At 38.8% G+C, this 24,452-nt stretch overlaps 1 protein-coding gene across 1 annotated transcript in view; it reads right to left on the minus strand.

The window, feature by feature from the left end:
* The window catches only part of man1a1 (mannosidase, alpha, class 1A, member 1), a 488,943-nt gene that overhangs the window by 302,382 nt on the left and 162,109 nt on the right, over positions 1-24,452 (minus strand). Inside the window, exon 3 of the mRNA XM_063033881.1 lies at positions 19-134. Coding sequence (XP_062889951.1) covers positions 19-134 — 116 coding nt within the window. The remainder of the gene's footprint in view (positions 1-18; positions 135-24,452) is intronic.

Raw genomic sequence — 24,452 nt, forward strand, 5'->3', positions numbered from 1 at the left:
TCAGAAATGCTTACTTACCACATTGAAGTCAAGATGCTTCACAACCCATTCCTTTGCTTCTTTGAACTCGTCATGCATTCCCATAATAAAAAGTGTATCCAGGGCATCCACTATTGTTGCTCCTTGAATATTACCTACAAAGCAAGATATAGACTTACTTAAATTTTCCCTCCTGCCTATATGATAAAGAATATGGACCATGATTACTTCTCCAAAAATATTTCACATCGCATTTTCCAAGATAAACACAAACAATGAAAAAGTGAAAAGCGACCCTCTTTACTAGTAAATCTCATAATGTGCACCAGATCTTTCATCTATACAGGCCTCTCAATGCCACTTTTGAAAATGACATGACTTATGTAATACAAATGACATGGAATCCTTCATTTTACTTCTGTGGATTCCATTAAGATAGTAATGGCTTTTTCAGCAGCCTCAAGTCACCAGTAAATATGTCAAATCTCCCACATAGTTCTTGTATTCCCTCAATGATAATTTTCCTTTTTAGTTGCTATATAACACATTTGTTATTAACCACTACTACTGCACCTTCTAAATCCCTTCCAACACATATACTGATTAAAAACTCAGAATACCCAGGGCTGGAAAAGATTTGGGTTTTGATTTTCATGAATATTTCATCTGCATGATAATTTAGATACCAGCTTGATATAAGCTGACACCTGGGTCGCAATACTTTTCTTCAGTTATAATATTCAATGAGAATCACAAATTAGAATTGACAACTTAGGTCTTACACTTAATCTATTTATAATTATTTATGCTCATTTCATCTTATGAACAATGATTTTGTATTACCTTTGCCTGTCCATCATGTGATCTGTTCAGTAAGTCATTAAAATAATTTCACAATAAGCTTCAATATATTATTAACCTAAAATGTCCAACCAACTCAACATTTCATGAGGTGAAGCCTTGATTACTTGCACCTGGATTCTCAGTCAATAAAAGGATTTTCACCAAACACTGTTCAATATTTCACACTTTATCTCGTAAAATCAGGTGATACAACAACTGTATGGCTGAAGGTCCAGCTGGAAGTTGCCTCATGTTTTTGCCCAACTGCAGTGTCCAAAGACCAAAAGCGAAGTGATCAGCAACATTTCTGACAACAACTCAATCTAGCTCAACATCAGCCTCTAAATATATCATGCATTCTCTTCAAATGATTGCTGCGAGCTTTACAACACATTCAGGAATCGTGGATAACAGTTTTACCTATAGAGTCTCCCAACTTAGACCACTGGTCAAGTAAGTGTTGCAATTATGAAATGAACATCAGCAGCTCACAGTTACTTTCCTCTTTCTGAAAGGGGTGACATTCTATCACTGTGTAGTTAAGCAACAAGCTAGATTTCCAGCATCTGCAGATTTTCTTTTGTTTGTGATTAGACAATGAGGTTAAGTTCCTTTTACAGATGGATCATATTCACAAATATTTTGTCTACATTAATATGGAATAATCATTATATGATTGTACAGCAATTTGAGAGAGAATGATATGCAGGACCGTGTGGAAACAGATGGGTAAAGGGACTGAAATAATACAATTGAAAGAGCCAAGATCTTGACAAGCATTAATATCATAACGTATGAAATAAGTGACCTCAATTCAGAAAAATATTGACTGGTTTATTTTTTTTCTAAATCTTTTAAACAAGTATGTGCATGGGAGGGATACTGGCCAACTCCCCTCCATCTTTCAGTCCAGATGAAAAGTCTTGACCTGAAATATTGACTACCCATTTCTCTGCAGACATACTGTCTAAACTGGTGAATTCCTCCAGATTTGTGTGTATCTTATGGAAAGCATATTTAATTTGCTAAGATTTGAAAATCAGAACATATCATATGAAAATCAGTTGTAAATAGATCTAATATAAAAGAAAACCAAAGATCGAGATAAGATTTTCTGAGAACTCCCTTTACAGTAGAATATCTGATTCAACTTTCAATGCTATGCTTTCTGAAATCACATATAAAAGGTTTTCAAAGTGTGTTCTGAATACAAAAGCCAATAACTTTCACGCTGAGAGGAATTCAAGATTTCCATCTTAATAAATACATTCACTTCTCAGTCATATCATAGATACAAAAACGTCTGATCATGATGTAATTGATGTCAATAGGCAAACTGTATTTCCACATTTTGATGAATGAGGAATTGCCATTTTAAGACTATAAGCCTTTTTTTAAAATAAGATACAACATTATTGGTTGTGGACCCCTTCTGGATTTTAATCAGAAAGAGAGAATATGCAGATACTGGAAATCCAAGCATGTTACTGGTGAAGAGCCCTAAACTGAAAATCAACTGTTTACACTTTTCCATTGATGCTGCCTGGACTGCTGAGTTCCTCCAGCATTTTGTGTGTGGCCCTTCTCAATTCTATTTACATTGTCATTATTGTTATTACAAGAAAAGAAAACAAGTATAATAAAAGCAAATAAAAGAGGAGATAAAGATTAGCTTTATTTGTCACAAGCACATCGAAATATACAGAGAAAGGCATCGCTTGTGTCAACAATCAACATAGTCTAAAGATGAGCTGGGGGCAGCCCACAAGTGCCCCACGCTTCTGCACCAAAATAGCAAAAAAGAACTACTTGCCTTAAGCTGTATGTCTTTGGAAAGTGGGAGGAAACCGTCAAAATCCCGCGCAAATTAAGAGTGAAAACGATCATACAAATCCCGCAAATATTTCCCATGTTTATTTGCTTGAGGAGTTGTTACATAGCCTTCTTTCTGAACCAAGACACTCATGTGATGCAAATACTTACACAATGCTTTAAATAGAGAGCTCAGAGTTTTGAATCAGTAAAGATAAAAATAATGGTGGTAAATTTGCAAGTTGAGAAGGTACATAACTTAAGAGGAGAATATCCACATGGAGGTGATCTTAACTGACTATTGCCCCAGCCCTTCTAAGCAATAAGTACTGCAGGTTTGGAAGGAGCTGCTGAAGACATACATGGGTATAGTGATAGAGATGTTTTATGTCATTACTTGAATAATAAGTATACAAAGACTTTTCACCTTCAGGCTAGAGTAGGGATTCCCAACCTGGGGTCGACAGATCCCGTGGCTAATGGTTGGGGTTCATGGCATAAAAAAGATTGAGAATCTCTGGGCGAAAGGCTTCTTAATTTTCCTAAAATGAAATTAGAGTAGAACAATCCCAAGGGTCAGCATAAAAAATAAATTATCAGAAGTTAAAGAATAGGCCATCTAGTCCACCTTGCTTGCTGTATTATTTGAAAACACCAATGCACCATTTTCCTGCACTAACTGCCTACTCCTTGATTCCCATAATAACCAAGCATTTATCATTCAAATGGAATTGGGAGGGGGCATAAACCATTTTAGGTGTGACTATATGTACATTAACCAAACAGGTGGAGATTATCATGTGACATTCCTCTTTGGTGCAATTGCTGCATCTGATTTCACATGGAGATAATATTACTGAAGTAACAGCTGAGGATGGTTCATCGTTTGGTCTCCATCGAAATAACTGGCCTCCAGGACCCACATTCATTATCTGTTTATGATAGTTATGACTGTATCTGTGGAACATTTTTCTCTTTACACACATTGACTCTGATTTGATAATATCCAAAGGGGCCTTTGTAGCAAGGGCTAACACCTTCAGCTCTGGAATTCAGTAGTTTGTTCATATTTGGACCAAGGTTATAATGTGATCAGCATCAGAGTGGTTCTAGAACTGAAGATGAGTACTCCTACAGCACCACTTTGCTGATGACTTGGAACAGTCAGATAGATTGGTAATAGACATAATTTCTTCTACTATGGGTTGATAGGCAAACCTGAACCATTTTGGCAGATAGATGTCAGTGTTCCAAATACAATCAAACTCAAGCTTTGTTCTGACCATCTCTCCTCTAGCCTTTCCACAACAAAGAGATAACTTGCTTTCTCATGCCAGTTCTCATAAAGGATCTTCAACCTGAAATGGTAACTCCCTCTTTCCACCGAAGCTGCCTGACTTGCTGAGTGTTTTCAGCACTTTTTAATGCTTGTTTCAGATCTGTAGCATCTGGTATTTCTTTAAATTTTACTGTACTGTGCAAAAGTCTTTGGCTAGGACTAAGACCATGAAGCAAGGGCAAAATGCTACAGTAATTTTATGTATTGCACCTTACTGCTGCCGCAAAAAAAAACAAATTTCATGACATTTGTGGGTGATGATAAACCTGATTCTGATATGGATTTCCTGTGGACTGAGAATGGGAAGGAGGTCAGGGAGAGGGGAATCATGTTTGGGAAAAGAGGAAAGGAGAGAGGAGTGAGTGGGAAGCACCAGAGAGGCATTCTGTAATGATCAATAAACTAGTTGTTTGGAATCAAATGAGCTTGCCTGGTATCTCAGGGCTGGGTGTGTCTGCACCCGCACCACCATCTACCCCTGGCATTTCTTCTCTGCCACCTGTCCCACACCCTTCCATGGTTCTCCTCCTTCACCATTCCCAAAATCCTTCGCTCCCACTTGATTTACAAACTCACACTCCACTCTACATTGACAAATACAGTACCGTGCAAAAGTCTTAGGCACCCTAGCTACATATATGTGCCTAAGACTTTTGCACAGTACTATAAATGACAATGAGGTTTGCTCCCTAATGAGCTTGATGCTTTTTATGCTTGCTGTTAGTGAGTATTCTGGAGCTATGTGAATGTAGTAGACATTAATTCCAACAAGAACCAATCTTCAGTTCTTTATGTAAATTATGAATTGCAAGTAGTAAATTGTAATTATCATGGTACTGTGCAAACGTCTGACACCCTGTTTATACACATGCACCTAAGTCTTTTGCACAGTGCCATATATTAGTAGAAAAGGACATAGAGAGCACTAGATTTACTGTAATAGGTGAAATCCTGTGCTACACTGGCGTCAAATGGATCATTTCTGTTTTATTCATATTATTGGAGACAAGACTGGGTAAAGACAGTAGATTCTATACCCTAAAGGTTACAAGAGAACCAATTAATGTAAATACATTTCATTATAAAGATCAGTTTTCAAAGACCAGATACAAAATGTAATTTGCAGGACTACAGGGAATGAGTAAATCTAATTAGCTTGTTCTACAAGAAATATGTACGAAGTCAAATGACTAACTCTTGTGATATTACAATTCCATGTTAATGGATAGTTTGTCTCCTGAGATAGGAATCAAAGAGATAAAGGAGGGTGAGGTGTCAAAAATGGCCCAAGTTATTTTGAGGGTTCAGGTGAAAGTCAGCAGTGAAGCTGACAAAATTGACGAATTCTGCACAAGCTCAGGAGGTCACAAGCAGTTGAAATTTTGCTCCCGATCTCAGTATCAGCACTCACTTGTTTCTACAAGAATTTAAGTACTGATTGACCAAAATAGGAGTGGACAGAGCTGCAATTTCTATTGCTTACGGAATCAGATTTTACCCTAGAAATATATTAAGACACAAAGAAGGGTGACATGGTCAGTTACCAGCAGATGCCAACACTGAGATAGGGGGACTGGTTGGAGAAGGTAATCTGATAAACTAGTAGAAGTGGTGCACGATTTGATCATCAACAATTTGTCCCTTGCTCGGAACCTGAGCTACACAGCATTCAGTTGCTAGCACAAAGGAAGAATATCGTATTGCCAGCCAATATATAAATAGTACTGTGATCCCTCAACATCAATTATATAACAAAGAATTCTGTTATTCTATAGTCTACCTGTTCTGCAAACATGAGTATTGTAAAACACAAAACAGGACCATTAGAAGAATCTTGTCCAAGGTTGAGATAGTCAAAAATCTTTCACACCTCAGCTGGCAGAAATTAGAGCTGAATCTGGGTGCTCCATATCAGGGAGATCAATCTTCCATTCAAAACCTCTCATCTTGATGAACATAAAATTTACTAGAAATTACATCGGATAACAAAATAGATCTACCGAGATGAGGCTGCAGTTCATAATTCGATCACTCTTTACAATGAGCTCACAAATCCTTCAAACTCAACATGAGCAATATTTGAAAAATTCCATACTTTTGATTAGAATACTGCTTTGGAAACCACTGTCAACTACCTAGTATTCTGTATGTTGAATTAAATGTACTTTATTACATTTTTAATTGATGAAGGCAATACAATAGGCATACTCACTAAGAAAAACAATGAAAAAATATGAACTGCTTTCAATGAATAACAAGGTCATAAACATTAGAAGCTCTCCAAAGTCTATTACTAATGTTGATCTGGTTTCACAATAAATCATTACATTTATGAACTCTGAACCAAAAGTGTGATTATTGCAAATCTATGTTCTCTAATAGCCTTAATCCATTTCCTCTGCTTAAAGTCATAAAAAACATATCCATGCTGGAACTCCCAAGATAAAATTAGATCCTAAAGCTGAAACACAGAATCTCTGATGGGGGCTTGATTTTTTTCTTTATCTTATGTGCTGTGAACTAATGTTTTTAAGTACCATCAATATCCCAATTTCTTCATTTTTTTTTAATTTTATTTTTATTTGGATAAGGAATTCACAATTAGCATGTACTTTTTTCACACATATAACCTTTTCCATTTTTTAATATGTATAAAACTACAATTATTTATACATTCTTAAGTACACATTGAGATGATATAAAAGGAAAAGAAACATTTAAATAGATAATTATGTACTGTGGTAAATCTAACCTATTAGGCTAAGTAATGAAATTAGTTGTTAAGAAAAATGGTAATAATAGTTTCCATACAACCCTTCTGGACCATTTCCACTGGTCCAAAATGTTGCATACAAGCCTATATACCAACCATTGTAGGTGTTTATATCCCAATTTGTTCGTGCTTGTTCCTGCCCGCAGACATAATTATCCAATCCCTATGTACTTATTTACTTAATTTTTTCATTTTTTTTAATCCCTTTCCCAAATCTTTCCCTTTACTTGTGTTAATTCTCTATTTTCCAAAAAAAAACAAACATTTAGACTAGGGGTGCTTACGTTAGCAATATTACTGTGTTGATGAGAAGAGCAATATAAATCATTAGGAGAGTCATCTAAAGTCTGCTCGCATTGGGGTTATATATTCAATCCATTTATTCCAGATTTGATAAAATGTTTCTTTTTGAGTTCTCAGGGAGTAAGTCAACTTTTCCATTTTAAATATTTCCAAGATAATTTCGTACCAATCTTCTAATGTAGGTGGTATTGGATTTAGCCATTTTCTAGGGATTGATTTCTTACTTGCCGTTAAGAGGGCCTGCAGCAACTTTATATCTTCCTTCTGTTCAAGGAACAACACATGCCCCAAATAGAGCGTCTCAAAGTTCGGAGGTATCTGGGACCTAAGTACCTTAACTAATGTTCTATGAATACCTTCCCAAAATAGACTTAACTTAGGGCAATCCCAGAAAATATGAAAATGATTTGCCTCCTTGGAGCTGCACCTTCTCCAACACATCACATTTGTATCTTTATATTTTTCCTGATATGGGGTCTTGAAGTATCTTATAATGTTTTTCCAACAACGTTCTCTCCAAGTCAAAGAATTAGTCGAGGACCATTGAAAGCTGCAGATTTTCCCCCAAGCCTCCTCTGAAAGTACCAACCCCGCTTCTTTCTCCCACTTCTCTTTAATATACAGTGTATTTACATTTTTAGCATGGGAGAGTGCATTATATAGGCGAGAAACTGATTTACTAGGTATTGAACTGCAAGTCGAATTCAGAATCTTGAAAAATTCTAATTCTACTGTTGATAGGTCTGTATATCTACAACTCTGGTTAACATAGTTTCGTATTTGAAGGTACCTAAAAAAGTCATTATGTTCTATGCCATGTCTGTCCTGCAGGATTTGGAAACTTTGTAATACTCTTTTATCTATAAATGAGAGGTAGGTTGTAAGACCTTTCTTTATCCATAGCTCAAATCTTTTATCTCCTCTGTTGGGAAGGAATTCGGTATCATATGCACACCATCTAAAGAGTTTTAACATGTTATTAATTCCACATGAATTAACCACCTTCTGCCATACTTTTAATGTAAGATTTATCCAAGCATTATTAAATTTTTCCAACTGGGCCATCAATCCTTTGTCAGCTATTGAGGCCTGAAGAGGAAAACTGTCAACTAATCCAAATTCTATTTCCTTCCATCTAGCCTCATATTCCCTATTACACCAATATAACAGAGGGGTTATCTGTGAGGCATAAAAATAATTTCTCAGGCAAGGAAGAACCATACCTCCTCCTTCCTTCCCTAACTGTAAGATGTTATATCGAATTCTAGGTTTCCTTCCTTGCCAAATGAAGCGGGAAATCCATTTGTCCCATTCCCTGAATTGATTATCATCCACCTCCACTGGTAAAGTACGGAAAAGATATAATAACCGAGGAAGAATATTCATTCTTATAGTATTTATCCTTGAATTTAAACTTAAAAAGGGGATAAGATTCCATCTATGCATATCTGCTTTTATCTCTGAGATTAATGGCCCATAATTTACCTGTGACAGTGTTGAAAGATCCTTCGGCAGGGTTATTCCTAAATATTTTAATGATTTAGCTTCCCACTTAAGATCGTACGTATCCTGCAATTTGTTGGATGGTGTATAATTTAGGGACATAACCTGCGTTTTCTTTACATTTATTTTATAACCTGATATTTTCCCAAAGTCATCCAACAGTTGTAAACAATCCTATAAATGATTTTTCTGGTTCACTCAGATAGACCAAAACATCATCTGCGAATAACGCCACTTTCTGTTCAATCCCTGCCACCTTGATACCTTTTACGATTTCGCTCTGTCTTATTAGTTGGGCAAGTGGTTCAATATATAGTGCAAAAAGGAGAGGAGAAATTGGGCATCCCTGTCTAGTGCCTCTCTCTAAAATGAAGGAGTCAGAGAGGTCCCCATTTATCTTAATTCGGGCTGTAGGGCTGTCATATAGAGTCTGAATTACTTTAATAAACCTTTCTTGTAACGGACCCGTTGGTCCCAGATTGGTTTACTGAAATCTTCCACGAATCGGAACTTAAGATCCGAAAAATCAATGAAACCTTTAGATCGAGCGAATCGAAACAGTCTCTCCTTGTCTTGAAAGTAATGAAAACGTAAGATAACATGCCTAGGTCTATCTGACCTAGACGAGTATGATGGGATTCTGTGAACACGATCCAGTAGCGGTGGTTGGTCAGGAAATACAGTAGGGAATGCATCTTTTAAAAGTTGGGAGAAATATTTCATGGGGTTGTTACCTTCAGCGGCTTCCCTCACGCCAATCATTCGTAAATTCTGCCGTCGCATTCTAGATTCCAAGTCAGAGTTTTTAAAAGTCAAAAAGTCAAGTTTCTTCTTCATTACATTAATTGTTTCTTCGATTTTCCCCATCTTAAGCTCACTTTGTTGCGCGAATTTTTAAAGATCAGATATAGCCGACTGATGTTCCGCAATACATGTTTGCATCTTATCAATTAAAGCGGCAATTTTCTGGAAATTAGTTGAGATTTCCGTATGAATCAGGTCTTTAACAGGGCCTGCAATTTCCGCACGAATCATCTCCCTAACAGAGGTTGAGATTTCCCTCTGAATTAACTCCGATATCGCTTTCAAAGTCACCGGTGATTCAGTCGGAGGGAGATCCGTAGCTTTCGGTTTAACCGGAGGTTTACCATCCTTGCCGTCTTTCTCGTTCTTAGACATAGCAGATCTAAGTTCCATCCAGTTGTCGGAGAATTCAGTTTAATTCAAAGTATTGTAAGAGTTGATGCCTTAATGGTTAATTAAAGTATAGCTGACCATAGAGAAAAATAAACCTTTCTTGAAAGCCGAATCTTCCTAACACTCTGTATAGGAATGCCCAACTAACCGAATCAAAAGCTTTCTCAGCGTCCAATCCTACTACCATTATCTCTGTCTCGTTCTTATTAACCTGTTCTAATATGTGCAGAATTCTCCTTATGTTGTCCTGTGTTTGTCTTTGTTGAATAAATCCAGTCTGGTCTAAATGGATTAGGCCAGGTAAAAGCTTTTCCAATCTGCGCGCTAATATAGATGTAAATAGTTTGTAATCTAAATTAAGAACACTAATTGGCCGATAATTGCCACATTCTAGTTTATCATTACCCTCTTTAGGAATAACTGAAATAATCGCTTCTCTCCAGGAAAGTGGAGTTTCTCCTCTCTGCAAGATCCAATTAAAGGTGTTAAGTAGTAATGGGGCTAACTGTGTCTTCAGGGACTTGTACCACTCTGAGGTAAACCCATCAGAACCCGGGGACTTTCCAGCCTTTAACCAAGAGATGGCCACGTTCAGTTCTTTGACAGTTACTGGTTCTAATAAACTTTCATTTTGTAAATCTGTAAGTTTAGGTAGATCTAAAAAATTCAATACACTGTCTATATAGGGCTCATTGGGGGCCCGGGGTTGGGAGTACAGCTCTCGATAATATGTTTCAAAACTCTCTTGAATTTTCCCTATTGTACTCTCCACAAGCTTTGTCTTTGGATTCTTTATTTTATGAATTGTATTGTCTGCTTGTTGTTTTCGTAATTTATATGCTAATAATCTAGCTGATTTACCTCCTACTTCATAATTCTTTTGTCTCAGGTAAAGAAAATTTCTTTGAGTTTCCAACGTATAACTATCATCAATTTCACTTTGCAATTTCCTAATTTCCTGTTTTCGATTTGAATTACTTTTGTTGCTATCTACAACTTGAAGTTGTTTTAATTTTCCTTGAAGGTCTGCTAATTTTTGTGCATTGATTTTTTTCATGTGAGTAGTAATGGAAATAATTTTCCCTCTCAGTACAGCTTTCAATGTATCCCATAAAATCACTGGTGATGTTTCTCCCGTGTCATTAAGGTCTAGATATTCTTTGATTTCTCCCCTTAATCTCTCCATTACTTTCGGGTTATTGAGTATATGTGAGTTTAGCCTCCATAGTGTTTTCCTCATTTTCCTTTCCAGGATTAGAGACATAGAGACTGGGCTATGATCCGACAGATCAATTGTTGCAATATTACAGTTTTTTATCCTGAGTCTATCTGTATTAAAGATAAAGAAATAGTCTATCCTTGAATAGGCTGAATGAGGGAAAGAGTAATATGTATAATCTTTACTAGTAGGGTGTAATTCCCTCCAGACATCTATAATTCCCAACTCCTCCATCAATGAATTCACTTTCCGAGTCAGAGGTTTATTCTGAGTAACTATTCTTGAAGAATCTAATATAGGATTTAATCTAATATTAAAATCCCCTCCACAAATTACTACCCCTCGAGAACTGACCATTAGGTCAAAAATGTGTCTATAAAATGACCATTCACTACCTGGAGGAGCATAAACATTCAGCAATGTTATTTCTGTACCTTCTATTCTTCCTGTGATTTTTACAAACCGTCCTTCTTTGTCTCTAGTCTCTGAAATATGTTCATAATTAAGAGTACTTGATATTAAAGTAGCTACCCCTCTTTTGTGACTCAATTTATATGATGAATAAAATACATGCTTAAAGCCCATTCTTTTTAATTTTCCATGTTCAGATTGGCTCATATGTGTTTCCTGGAGGAAAGCTATTTGTGCCCTCTCTTTTTTCAATTTAGACATAATCTTATTTCTTTTAATTGGATTCAAAACCCCATTAACATTATAGGAAATTATTTTTACCAATTCAGTTTGCATTTTTCTCTAGTAGAAAAAAAGCACTCTCCTTTTCTAACCAAACAGTAAGCAATCCCTTCTCAACAGTAAACCAAGACATATAACCACACCCTAGACATTTCTGAACGTATAACATTTGAAAATTTTTCCCGACTTCCCACAGTGAGGCCTGAGCACCGACCCGCCGCAGTTCAGAGGGATAACCTCTATCTTCACCCTGTGTTAGAGGGCCCTCAGCAGTTTGAATAATCATAGAGAATTTTCTCCTATTTATGTCTCGACCATATTGCTATCATTCAAGTTATTCCGCCTAGTTTATTTTCAGATACCAGTTTTCATTTTACTTTTAAGTCCGATTTACTCTTTTCAGTCATTTCTCTTAATTAATCTGTATTCTCTGTACATTCGCGTCTGAATATTTGCAGCTTTTCCTTGTAGTTTGACACTCTGGTTCGAGTGGAGCGTCCTCGCCCCACTAACTGCCACGACTTCTGCCGAATCCTCTCCAGTAGCGACTCCGGTTGGGTGATAACTTTAATAGATAGTCCCCGGTCCGCCAGGTGCAACGTTGCCTCCTCCACTGTAGCGTAAGTTTTTGTCCCTTCGTCGTAAAAGACTCTCAGCCGAGCTGGATACAGGGTCTGGAATCTGATGTTGTTTTCCTTCAGGACTCTCCGTGTTTCCGTATATTCCTTCCGTCTGGCAAGAATCCCCGGTGCGTAGTCGTGGTCTAAACTGATTTTGCAGTTGTTCCACATGAAACCTTTCTTTTGCCATGCTCTTTTAAGCACCTCTTCCTTCGTTCTGTAACTGAGAAATCGTATCAGAATCGATCTGGGCTGGGCACCTGCCGGAGGCTGTGGTGCCAACGCGCGGTGAGCCCTTTCTATCTGTAGGTCTTTTGCGGCCGGTATATCAAGGTTCTCTCTAAGCAGCTTCTCCACGAAGGGAATCATCAATCCGGGTTTACCTTCCGGTTCCTTCGGGAACTCCGTAGATCCTCACATTTTCCCTTCTTGAGCGGCCGCCTTGATCTATTAGTTTCCACTGGAGCTGGTCTTGTAGCTTCAGCATTTCTGCTATCACTTCCTCGGCGTTTTGTAGCTTCTCTTCAATTCCAACAATCCTCGCTTCGGCTTCATCTATCCGCGAGTTAGTTTTTACTATTTCTCCTTTAATATCTTCCAGCTGTTTGCTGTTATCTTGTCGGAACTCGCGAATCTCTCCGAGAATCAAAGACAGAGTCACCGATTCCCCCTCATTATCTCCGTCCTGGCTTGCCGTGGGGGAGCTAGGCTCGTCGCCTTGCTGCATCTCTTTATGTTTATCAGCCTTTGAAGCGGACTTTTTATTCTTGTTCTTAGACATCATCCTTGCCCCTTTTATTAATATAGTTATGCAATATTAAGTATTTCTCTAAATTCGATTTTGGGGCAGTTTACCTTCTTTTTTGTCGAGAGACCTTTTCCTTACGCCGCCATTCCCTTGATGACCCGGAAGTCTCCAATATCCCAATTTCAAGAGGATGAGGTGATGAGCACTCTGGTAGATGTGTTTGTGACCTAATTAGAGTACTCTTTGAGTAAATGAGTCAATCACATTCGTCTGGAACTGAGCCATGTAGCCAGGACAGAAGGAGAACAGAAGGACATTTTCTTCAGCAGTCATCATCTTTAATCCCTGCTCTAACTCTATTCCCAATCTGTCATTTTATATATACAAAATTATGAGGGGAATAGATGGAAAGATAGGCTGAGATTGGGTGAGACTAGAACTAGAAGTCATAAAGTGAAAGGTGAGCTGTTTAAGGGGAACATGAAGGCAATCTTCTTCACTCAGCGTGGTGAGAATGTGGAATAAACAGCCAGCAGATGTGGTAGCTGTGGGTTTGATTGCAACATTCAAGAGAAATTTGTATGGAGGGATATGGAGCACTGTAATGCAGGTGCAGGTCAATAGGACTAGGCACAATGATTGTTCAGCATGCCCTAGATAGGCCAAAGGACCTGTTTCTATGGTGGAATGTTCTATGGCCCCATCTTGGCAAAAACAAACTGCACATAACCTTGCCAACATTGAGTACCACACGAGGCAAGCTTCTGACGATGTATTGTCAAGCATGACTCCCAAAGATGCACTTACATGTCTGACATGTAACACAGTTCAGCTCAATTGCTAAAAATCCTCCAATTTCAAGGTGGCCTCTTCAGCATCTTGAATTTTGTGCATTTCAGCTGCTAAGACTCAGGAACTCTTGTTCATATCACTGCCTCTCTCACCTCCCTTCTTCCTTCAGCATGCTCCTTAAAATGTACCCCTTTGCCAAAACATTTGGTAATCGGCCCTTATGTCCCTCAATGTGGACTTGTGTCAAATTTTGGTTAATAGCTCTCTTATGAATTGCCAAAGGAGACTTGATGGCATTAACACAACCTTGTTAATACAAACTATCCTTGCTGACTTCCGTGAACCATCGGATTTATGTGACTATCCTTCAGGTTCCATGCAACTTTTACTGAAACTAGCTTCAAATAAAAAGATTTAAAAAGTTCATAGTTCATGTATGGAACCAAAAGAAATGGGGGAGATCTTAAATGAGTTTTTTGCATCTGTATTTACTAAGGAAACTGGCATGGGGTCAATGGAAATAAGGCAAACAAGTAGTGAGGTCATGGAACCTATACAGTTTGAGGAGGAGGAGGTGCTTGCTATCTTGAGGCAAATCAGAGTAGATAAATCCCCAGGACCTGACAGAGTATTCCCTCGGACCTTGAACGAGAGAGACTAGTGTTGAAATTGCAGGGGCCCAGGCAGACAGGTGCCGGAGGATTGAAGGATAGCTCATGTTGTTCTGTTATTTAAAAAAGGCTCTAAAAGTAATCCAGGAAATTATAGGCTGGTAAATTTGACGTCGGTAGTAGGTAAATTATTGGAAGGAGTACAAAGAGATAGGATCTACAAGTACTTGGATAGACAGGGACTTCTTACCCTATCACTTATTTATTTTTATTCCCCCCCTTTTTTCCCTCTCTCTGCCTGCTCTCCATCTTCTTCTGGGCTCCCCTCCCCCTTTCTTTCTCCCTAAGCCTCCCATCCCATGATTCTCCCCTACTCCAGCTCTGTATCCCTTTTGCCAATCAACTTTCCAGCTCTTAGCATCATTCCTCCCCCTCCTGTCTTCTCCTATCATTTTGGATCTCCCCCTCCCCCTCCCCCTCCCTCCCACTTTCAAATCTCTTACTATTTCTTCTTTCAATTAGTCCTGACGAAGGGTTTCGTGCCCAAACGTCGACTGTACTTCTTCCTATAGATGCTGCCTGACCTGCTGCGTTCCACCAGCATTTTGTGTGTGTTGCTTGATATGAAGTGAGTTTTTTTCTCTCTCAGAGGACTGAGAATCTTTGGAACTGCCTTCCTGAAAGGACAATGGAAGCCGAATATTTTAATATTTTTAAGACAGAGGGCGATATGTCCTGGATGGAAAATGTTCCTGAGGGGAGACGGAAGGTGAAATGCAGCAACAATAAAGCCACCCATCATCTTAGTGAATGGCGGAGCAGTGAATAACGAAGTAGCTACACTGCTCTGAATTTAGATGGCACCACTGAAAATGCAGAATAGTTAGAAAATATATTGAACTAAATTCTTGCTGCTATGCCAATATCTTTTTTAAGTCAAATAGTCTTAGCGACTTAACACACTTTTCCATTTGGATGGTGGACTATCAGGTTAGTGCTTTAGCATCATACAACAAAGAAACAAACCTTTCAACCTCCCAACAGCATTTCTTCACATTTAATGGGATTAAGTATCATCTGCCATTGCTTCACACATCTTAATGGCTCATCAACATCGTTCTATTGTGAACACTATTATCAACATCACCATTAATCTTCATGCTATCTGCACTTTTACAAACTATAACTTCTGCATTCATATACTGTTCACATTGTTCATGTATACTGTATAAAATATAGAACGGTTTCCAGCACCATTCCCTGGATACAAAGACTTCCAACCGCAAAAACAATCCTTAACCATCACATAAACACGAGGAATTCTGCAGATGCTGGAAATTCAAGCAACACACATCAACGTTGCTGGTGAACGCCGCAGGCCAGGCAGCATCTCTAGGAAGAGGTACAGTCAACGTTTCGGGCCGAGACCCTTCATCAGGACTAACTGAAGGAAGAGCTAGTGAGAGATTTTAAAGTGGGAGGGGGAGGGGGAGATCCAAAATGATAGGAGAAGACAGGAGGGGGAGGGATGGAGCCAAGAGCTGGACAGGTGATTGGCAAAGGGGATATGAGAGGATATATGGGACAGGAGGCCCAGGGAAGTTAGAGAAGTCAATGTCCATGCCATCAGGTTGGAGGCTACCCAGATGGAATATAAAATGTTGTTCCTCCAACCTGAGTGTGGCTTCATCTTTACGGTAGAGGAGGCCGTGGATAAACATTATCAGAATGGGAATGGGACGTGGAATTAAAATGTGTGGCCACTGGGAGATCCTGCTTTCTCTGGCGGACAGAGTGGAGGTGTTCAGCAAAACGATCTCCCAGTCTGCGTCGGGTCTCGCCAATATATAGAAGGCCACATCAGGAGCACCGGATGCAGTACCTCACCCCGGCCGACTCACAGGTGAAGTGTCGCCTCACCTGGAAGGACTGTCTAGGGCCCTGAATGGTGGTAAGGGAGGAAGTGTAAGGGCATGTGTAGTACTTGTTCCGCTTACAAGGATAAGTGCCAGGAAGGAGATCAGTGGGGAGGGATGGGGGGGGAACGAATGGACAAGGGAGTCACGTAAGGAGCGATCCCTGTGGAAAGCGGGGGGGGGGCGGGGGAGGAATAGATGTGCTTAGTATCACCCCCGCTTCCTACCATCAAGCCAATGTTGGGTCTAATTATTGATCCTGGTTTCAATGGCCCTTACCTTTGTATCAATTGCCCATGAGAGACCCCATCACTTTTGACAAATGCACAATCCTCACTGACAAACATAGTTATATCTATAAAACATTTATCAGATGGGATCTCCCCCATCATTGTAATCCTGTCTATCCTTGATTAATCTTAGCCTCTCAAACTAGAGGTTAACCTGTTCCTCAGAACCTTTTCCAGTGATTTTCCTACCAGTCAAATTTGGACCCAGGGCCCTGTAATTACCAAGCTTATCCTTGCTATCCCTTGAGTAAAGGCAGCACATTTGTGTCTTCCAGTCATACTTTACACGCTTATACCCAAAAAGAACTGGAAGTTTTCCCAGGTGATATGCAATATGCACTTTCTTCCCTTATCTTGGCTAAAAGTTTAATTATCATTCAACCATACATGAATACAGCTGAACAAAACAGTGTTTCCCTGGGGCCAAGGTGCAAAGCACATTACCAACAGTCATACACAACACAAGGCACATATAGCAGATATAAGATAGCAGTAAACATACAATCACACACAAATATATACAAATACATACATATATACATGTACATACACACACACACATATACATATATACATCTCTCATAACCTTATAAACCTTAATCAGATCTCCCCTCAGCCTCCACTGCTCCAGAGAAAGCAGTCCAAGTGTGTCTGACCTCTCTTAATACTAATAATAATAATATTATAATAATAATAATCCAGGCAACACCCTGGTAAACTTCTTCTCCACTCTCTCCAAGGCCTTGACATCATTCCTAAAATGGGGCAACTAGAAATGAATGTAATACTCAGGATGCAGTCTAAATAGAATTTTATAAAGCTGCAAAATAGCTTCCTGATTCTTGAACTCATTTCCCCCACTAATAAAGGTAAGCATGCTGTGATAGGCAGGTGAGGAGAAGAAAAGGGGTAAAAGGGAAACGAGAACGGGGAATGAAAAAGAGAAAGGAAGAGGGGCGAAATTACTGAATGTTAGAGAAATCGATGTTCATGTTTTCAGGTTGGAGGCTACCAGATGGAACATGAAGTGTTGCTCCTCCAAACTGAGAGTGTCCTCATCGTTTCAGCAGCCAAGACCATGGACCGGCATATTGGAATGGAAGTAAAATGGTTGGCCATTGGGAAATCCACCCTGTTGCAGCGGGAGCAAAGACGCTGAACAAAGCAGTCCCCCAATCTATGTAAGGTTTCACTGATGCAGAGGAGGCCACACCAGGATCACTGAATACAGTAGATGACCCTGACAGACCCATAGGATTTGTGTTGCCTCACTTAGAAAGACTCACCTTCGCTGACAATCAACACAGGCCCACATCAAGGATACATGCTTAGCCTACTGCTCTAATCTCTCTACACTCATGACTGTGTGGCTAGGCACAGCTCAGGTGCCATTTACAAATTCACCAATGACACAGCTGTTATTGGCAGAAACTCAGATGATGAAGAAGCATAGAGGATTGAAATAGGTCAGCTGGTTGAATGGTGACACAACAACAACCTTGCACTCAATGTCAATAAGACCAAGGAATTAATTGTGGGCTGAAGGAAGGGAAAGACAAGAGAACACACACACACTCACCCACCCACACACATGTCTTCATTGATGGGTCAGCAATGAATGGGTGAACAGCTTCAGATTCTTATGTCAACATCTCTGAGGACTTTTCCTGGGTCTAACATGGATGCAATTATAAAGAAGGCACAGCAGTGTGGTAGGAGTTTGAGGAGATTTGGTGTGTCACCATAAGCTCTAGTAAATTGCTACTGATATACCATGGAGAATATTGTGAGAGGTTGCATCACAGTCTGGTACTGAGGTGCCAACGTACAGGATCGGACAATGTTGCAGAGGATTGTAAACTCAGCGAGCTCCATCACAGAACATCTCCAAAAGGTGATGCCTCAGGATGGTGGTAACCATCAGTAAAGACCTTCATCAACAGGGACACGCCCTCTTCTCATTACTACCATCAGGGAAGAGGTACAGGAAACTGAAGACTCTCACTCAGCATTTTAGGAATAGCTTCATCCCCTCCACCATCAGATTTCTGAATGGTCCACACTATTTTGCTCTTTTTGTACTACTTCTTTATTTTTTTCTATTTCTTATTGAAACTTACAGTATTTTTAAATTATACTGTACCACTGTCATAAAGCAAATTTCATGATGTGCAGTATCACAAAACTCCTATCAGTCCGTATACTCCTTAGTAGCTCTCCTGCACTGATATGAGACTCAGAGATCTCTGGTTTTCAGAATTCTCTCATTTCTTTTCTGCAATAGTTAGCTCCTTGCCAGTCTTCCAACACCTTGTCTGTGGCCGGATAGGACACATGGATATTGGTCAAGACCCAAGCAATCTCATTAATTGCCTCTCTCATCAATGTGGGGTGTATCCTATCAAGCACTAATGATTTCTGCACCTTAATGCTCTTTAAGAGACTCAACATGATACATTTATCTTGAAATGCCTTAACATATTATCACGTTCCATGCAGATCTCCTGATTAACCACACCTTTCTCCTTGGTAAATACTAATGCAAAGTAATCACTTAGGTTCTCACCCACATCGTCTATCTCTAATCGCATATTCCTTCCTTAATCCTTGAATGGTCCTTTCTGCTCATTAGTTATCCTCTTGCTTTTGATATATCTTCCATCTGTCTCCCATCCACTACATAATGTACTGGTTGGGCACAGGAGTACATTCGGCCAGAGACTCATTCCACCGAGATGCAACACAGAGCATCATAGGAAGTCATTCCTGCCTGTGGCCATCAAACTTTACAACTCCTCCTTTGGAGGGTCAGATACCCTGAGCCAATAGAATTATTTCCTGGCGTAATTTACATATTACTATTTAATTATTTATGGTGCAACTGTAACGAAAACCAATTTCCCCCGGGATCAATAAAGTATGACTATGACTATATGTTCAGAATGCCTTGGAGTTCATTTTAATCCTACTGCCAAGGACTTTTCATGGCTGCTCTCCCAATTCCCTTCCTGAGTTCTTCATTGACTTCTTTATAATCGTCCAACGTTCTATGTGATTTTAGCTTCTTAAACCTTATATAAACTTCCTTTCACTTCTGACTAAACACACCATCTTTCTAGACAGCCAAGGTTCCCTTACTTCATCTTCCTCGTCCATCCTTCTTACAAAGCGTAGACCAGGAACGTGTCTTGCATTGCATCTTTTCTCAGTCCACAACCACCATTCTGAGCTCCAAGTTGCATGCCATTTCAAATTCTCCTCCTATTCCTACACTGATCTGTGCATCCCCAGCCACCTTCATTAGTGGGACAAGGCCAAACCCAAACCAGAGCAGCAACAACTCAAATTCCATCTGTATAGTCTACAATCCAATAGCATGAACACAGATTTCCAAATATAAATAATCCTCTTTTCTGTGGCTTCACCCACCCACTCATCCATCTCCCCTCTCCATCCCCCCATCACTCATCTTTGTCTCCTTCTTTGCACCTGGTTCTAACCCTATATTCTCTACCTGGTTCTCTGGTTCTGATTCCAACTGCATTCACTTTGCTGCCTTAAGGCTAGCATTACCATTTCCTTTACTTTGTTCAGCACAATAGCCTCCTGTATTTCTGCTCATCTTCCTCCAGCAGATGTTTCCAACCTTCACATTCCCCTTCTCCCATCTCACCCCATCTACCTTTCATTTTCACCTCCTTTGCTTCCATTATTATTCATCTATCACAATCTTCCAACTCTACACATCCTTCTTCCTTCCCCTGCATGGTGCAAGCTGCTTGTCATCTTTCTCTGATCTTCCTTCTATCATCATCTGTCTCCTATCTCACTATGCATCTTCAGCTCTTTCTGCTGGCCGTCTTCCCTCTCCACTCTCAATCCTGATGAAAACTTCCATTACAGAATGTTGAGTATTTCCTTCCTCCTACAGATGCTGCTGTACCCACCAGAACGTTGTTTGTTGCACCACGTAAATGCAAGTAGAGACTTTCTCAACATGACCTTTTTGATTATTTGTGACTTCTTTTTAAAAAGTAAAATATTCAAAGTGAGCTACCAAAGGAAAATTTTTGCAAAAAGTAAGAATCACACTTGCAAATACCTGAAATAAATGGAGACACTTTCCTTTTTAAAAAAACTAAACTTCCAAGTGCAAAGTTATTGGACTCTGAGTGTTTAGGAATATAGATACCCTGTAGATTTCATTTGGGAATCTTTATAAGCAAGGTAATCCTTTCATGAAATAACTCTATGACATTGAATTGAAAAATTGTAATGAAGTAAATTTTTAGAATAGTTGTAGACTACTGTTTTAACTTTTATTTTAGCTGTGGTTGCCTTATCGATGTCTACAAGGTTTGTGAATACATTTTTTCTATGACTACAATTGCAATGCTTTGATTAACTGAAAATTGAAGGCTGTTCATTTGTAATTATCATACAAAGCATTCGTGGGGCGCTGATTTGTCACTTTTACTTTTGCAGCAACAGAAGAAGATTATCCTGCTACCATGTACTCCAAGTGGATTTGATGAATGCATTTTCTAATCTATTCTGGATGCAATTACAAGATTGAATCAAAAGCTTTCAAAGGATTAAGAATTTAATTTCTTCTGGCTTGCTCGAGTGGAATACTGCATTTATTTGTTTCAGAGGTAATGCTTGAAGGTCAAATATTTTCAAACTCAGTTATTAGGGGAAGCTGATGCAATAATGACCTTCTTATGTCTGATGACTAAAAAACAAATTCCATATTTAAGGCTGTAAAGCAGTTCTCAAAACGATTTGGACTACCTGTATTATCATTCCAAAATATCAATTTAACAGAAGAGATTTTGCAGATTTATACTAACTTCAATACTATCTCTCTCCAAAATAAAATACTGTACTAAACACTGAAGAGCAGGTGGTTGAAAATAATAATGGTAAATTATGATCAGACACTTTTAATATCTGTTAGCATGCAAGAAAACAAGCCTAATGTAGCAACGGGTAAATTTATGTTAGCGCCTTTTAAGATTCCGGGCTGTCGCAAAGCACTTTACAGCCAATTAAATATTATTTGGTGCGGTCCCTGTTGTTATGTAGTAAATGCAACAGAAAAGTGCACACCATGCTATCCAGCAAATGGCATGACCAAATTTAATGATATTAGTTGATAGACAGGACTCCAGGAAGATCTCCTCTCCTCTTTGAAATCATGTTGTGATTTATTTTACATGCACCTGACAGAGCAGAATTAGTGCCTCATTCAAGCAGAACCAAGTAAAGCATGTGGCCAAGTGGTTAAGGCGTTCGTCTAGTTACCTCAAGGTCGCTAGTTCGAGCCTCAGCTGTGGCAGTGTCTTTGTGCCCTTGAGCAAGGCACTTAATCACACATTGCTCTAGCCTGTGCAAGGAGTGGCGCCCCACACAGACGTCCAATCTGCGCCTTGTAAGGCATGAAAATGCCCGACGCAGGCCTCTCATAGTCTGAGTCAACGTTCCCCCCCGCCAAGCAGAACCATCTCATAGTGCAACCCAGATTCATGCACTTGGTGGGACTTGAATCCTTAACTTTCTGACTCAGAGGTTTGTGCATTTCCAAATCAACCACTGCAGTTAGCTACTAATTACCACATGCATCCAGCACGGTAATTGTAATTTCTCAGGATTTGAAGAATACTTGAAAGATTGTGGCTCTGGAAAGTGGATGAAAGTGACTTCTGGCCAAATAAGCTGCATCATCAAGATCAGATATCATCTTGCCATGAAAAGCATTACAGAAAAGGCATTATACAAGCTGTTCCTGTAGAGATTCCTCTCCTGAGAAAGGGACACATGCACCTCAACAAAACATTAATTTTGTGCTTTAACATTAACCTCAGACAAGTAACCTCAAAACTCAATTAACATTATAGCATTTCCTTATCCTTAGCAATTTTCCTCATGCCTTTTGTATCTGAGGTTACAATTTAATTCCAGTCTGGTTTCTATTATGGTGGCTTGTGTGCGGGAGTCTAATTCTCACCAAGAACTGGATTGAGACTGCCAAGTCTCATTTCACCTTGGAGCTTTCACAGCCTGAGCAGAATTCAAACCAATATCTCAGGAACTGACAGCATACAACCCAATCACCAAAAAATATACTCATTTCTAATACAACACTGAATGCCCAGATAACTAAAAGTAGTAAACATCCTCTTACTATGTTCTTCATGGCACCTTAGCAAAAGCATAGATTCAGTGGTTTTAGTGCAATTTATTATTCTTCATTAAAATATTTTCAGTATCTCCCAACTGGTAATAAATCTTCAGAATTGAACTTTGAATACTGCCTTATCTCATTTTGTAAAACACAGATTTCAAGACCACACCTAAGGCTGGTAAAGCTGAACATTTCTCAGAACTATTCCAGTGTCTATTTTTCTTTCATTTATAATGTACTAAAGGATTGCATTCAAATCCCATGAGCACACCTAGAATTCAGCTGATATGCCATCCTGTTATCAAATCTAGACAGAAAGCCATGCTATTTCTGTCTCATCCCACACAAACCACAACCCCTTCTGTTTCTCCACAATCCACCACCAGCAATATTTCTTAGATGTTATTATTTGAGTAAGTTGCTAATTTGTACAGTACAACTGCTCTCTCTTTGTTCAGCAAGTTCATCTAAAGTTCAGTGTGAATGCTTATATGTATTAAGTTTCAGTGAGCAGGTATGGAATCTGATCATATCACTGGAAACTCAGCCAGTATGAATTGTGTACTCAAGCTATCTGACCCTTACTATAGAATCACTGAATAGCCATACTCTTTATCATCAGCAGGGAAAACAAGCAATGCCTAATATGAAAATGACAAACTTGCTGAATTGATGTACTTATGTATATAAAATTATGAACTGTACAACAAAAGGTAAATTAGCCTATGTATTTGTTTTAAGAATGTGTTAATGTTTTATTTTGAAATTTTTAAAATTTAAAAGGAGTAAAAATACAGAAATAAATCATAAAAGAAACACAGTAGTATTTGTGAATGCTAAGAACACAATATTTAGTTTGAGCTAACAGCTTTAAGCTTCTGAGTGAATACTGACCTAATAAATATTTCTAACAGCTTAATTTAGAAAGAAATTACTATACTGTTATTAAGATTTTAGATTTAATGCTTGTATTCAAGACTCATTCTCTATTAACTACCAAGTCCAGGCTTGCAATAGCCAGAAGCTACAGGAAAGGAAAAAAAGGGCAATTGTAATTCTGCCAACAAATAATCTTACCTTAAGCGCTTACTAAATTAAACAAAGTTATCTTGCAACATCCAGAACATACAGCACAAATTGCATATGCACTTAATGTGCTCTGCTCATCCTACAACTGAGCTTTTTTTTCAATAAAGAAAAACTGAGTTCTTCATTCAACTTTAAAAGGCAATTATATCCACTAATAAAGAGAGGTCAAGTTAAGTAAGCTGTCAATGCGCCAGTCCTTGTGCTGTTACAATTCAGAAATTCAATTTCTATAACAAGATAACAATGAAAATAAAGCACTAGAAACTGCTCTATGCTGTTGCTTTGGCATTGAAACAGTATTATCGATCAGGCTATTACCATCTTTCAATAGTGCATAAAGTGAACCTCATTTATAAGACTCACAGAAGAATATTGCCAGGTTTCAGTGTGCAACGCTACCCTCAAACCCTACATTAAAGCTTTCCCCTTGGTATTTCTTTTGATAAATTACAAACTCTCTATTTTCTCAGCAAGCAGAATGACAGGTGTGATTTTGCAGATCCAGAAAGAGACATAACACAATGCAATCAGCTCTCTT

The sequence above is a fragment of the Mobula hypostoma genome, chromosome 2 (assembly GCF_963921235.1).
Source record: "Mobula hypostoma chromosome 2, sMobHyp1.1, whole genome shotgun sequence".
In the NCBI taxonomy this organism is placed as follows: Eukaryota; Metazoa; Chordata; class Chondrichthyes; order Myliobatiformes; family Myliobatidae; genus Mobula; species Mobula hypostoma.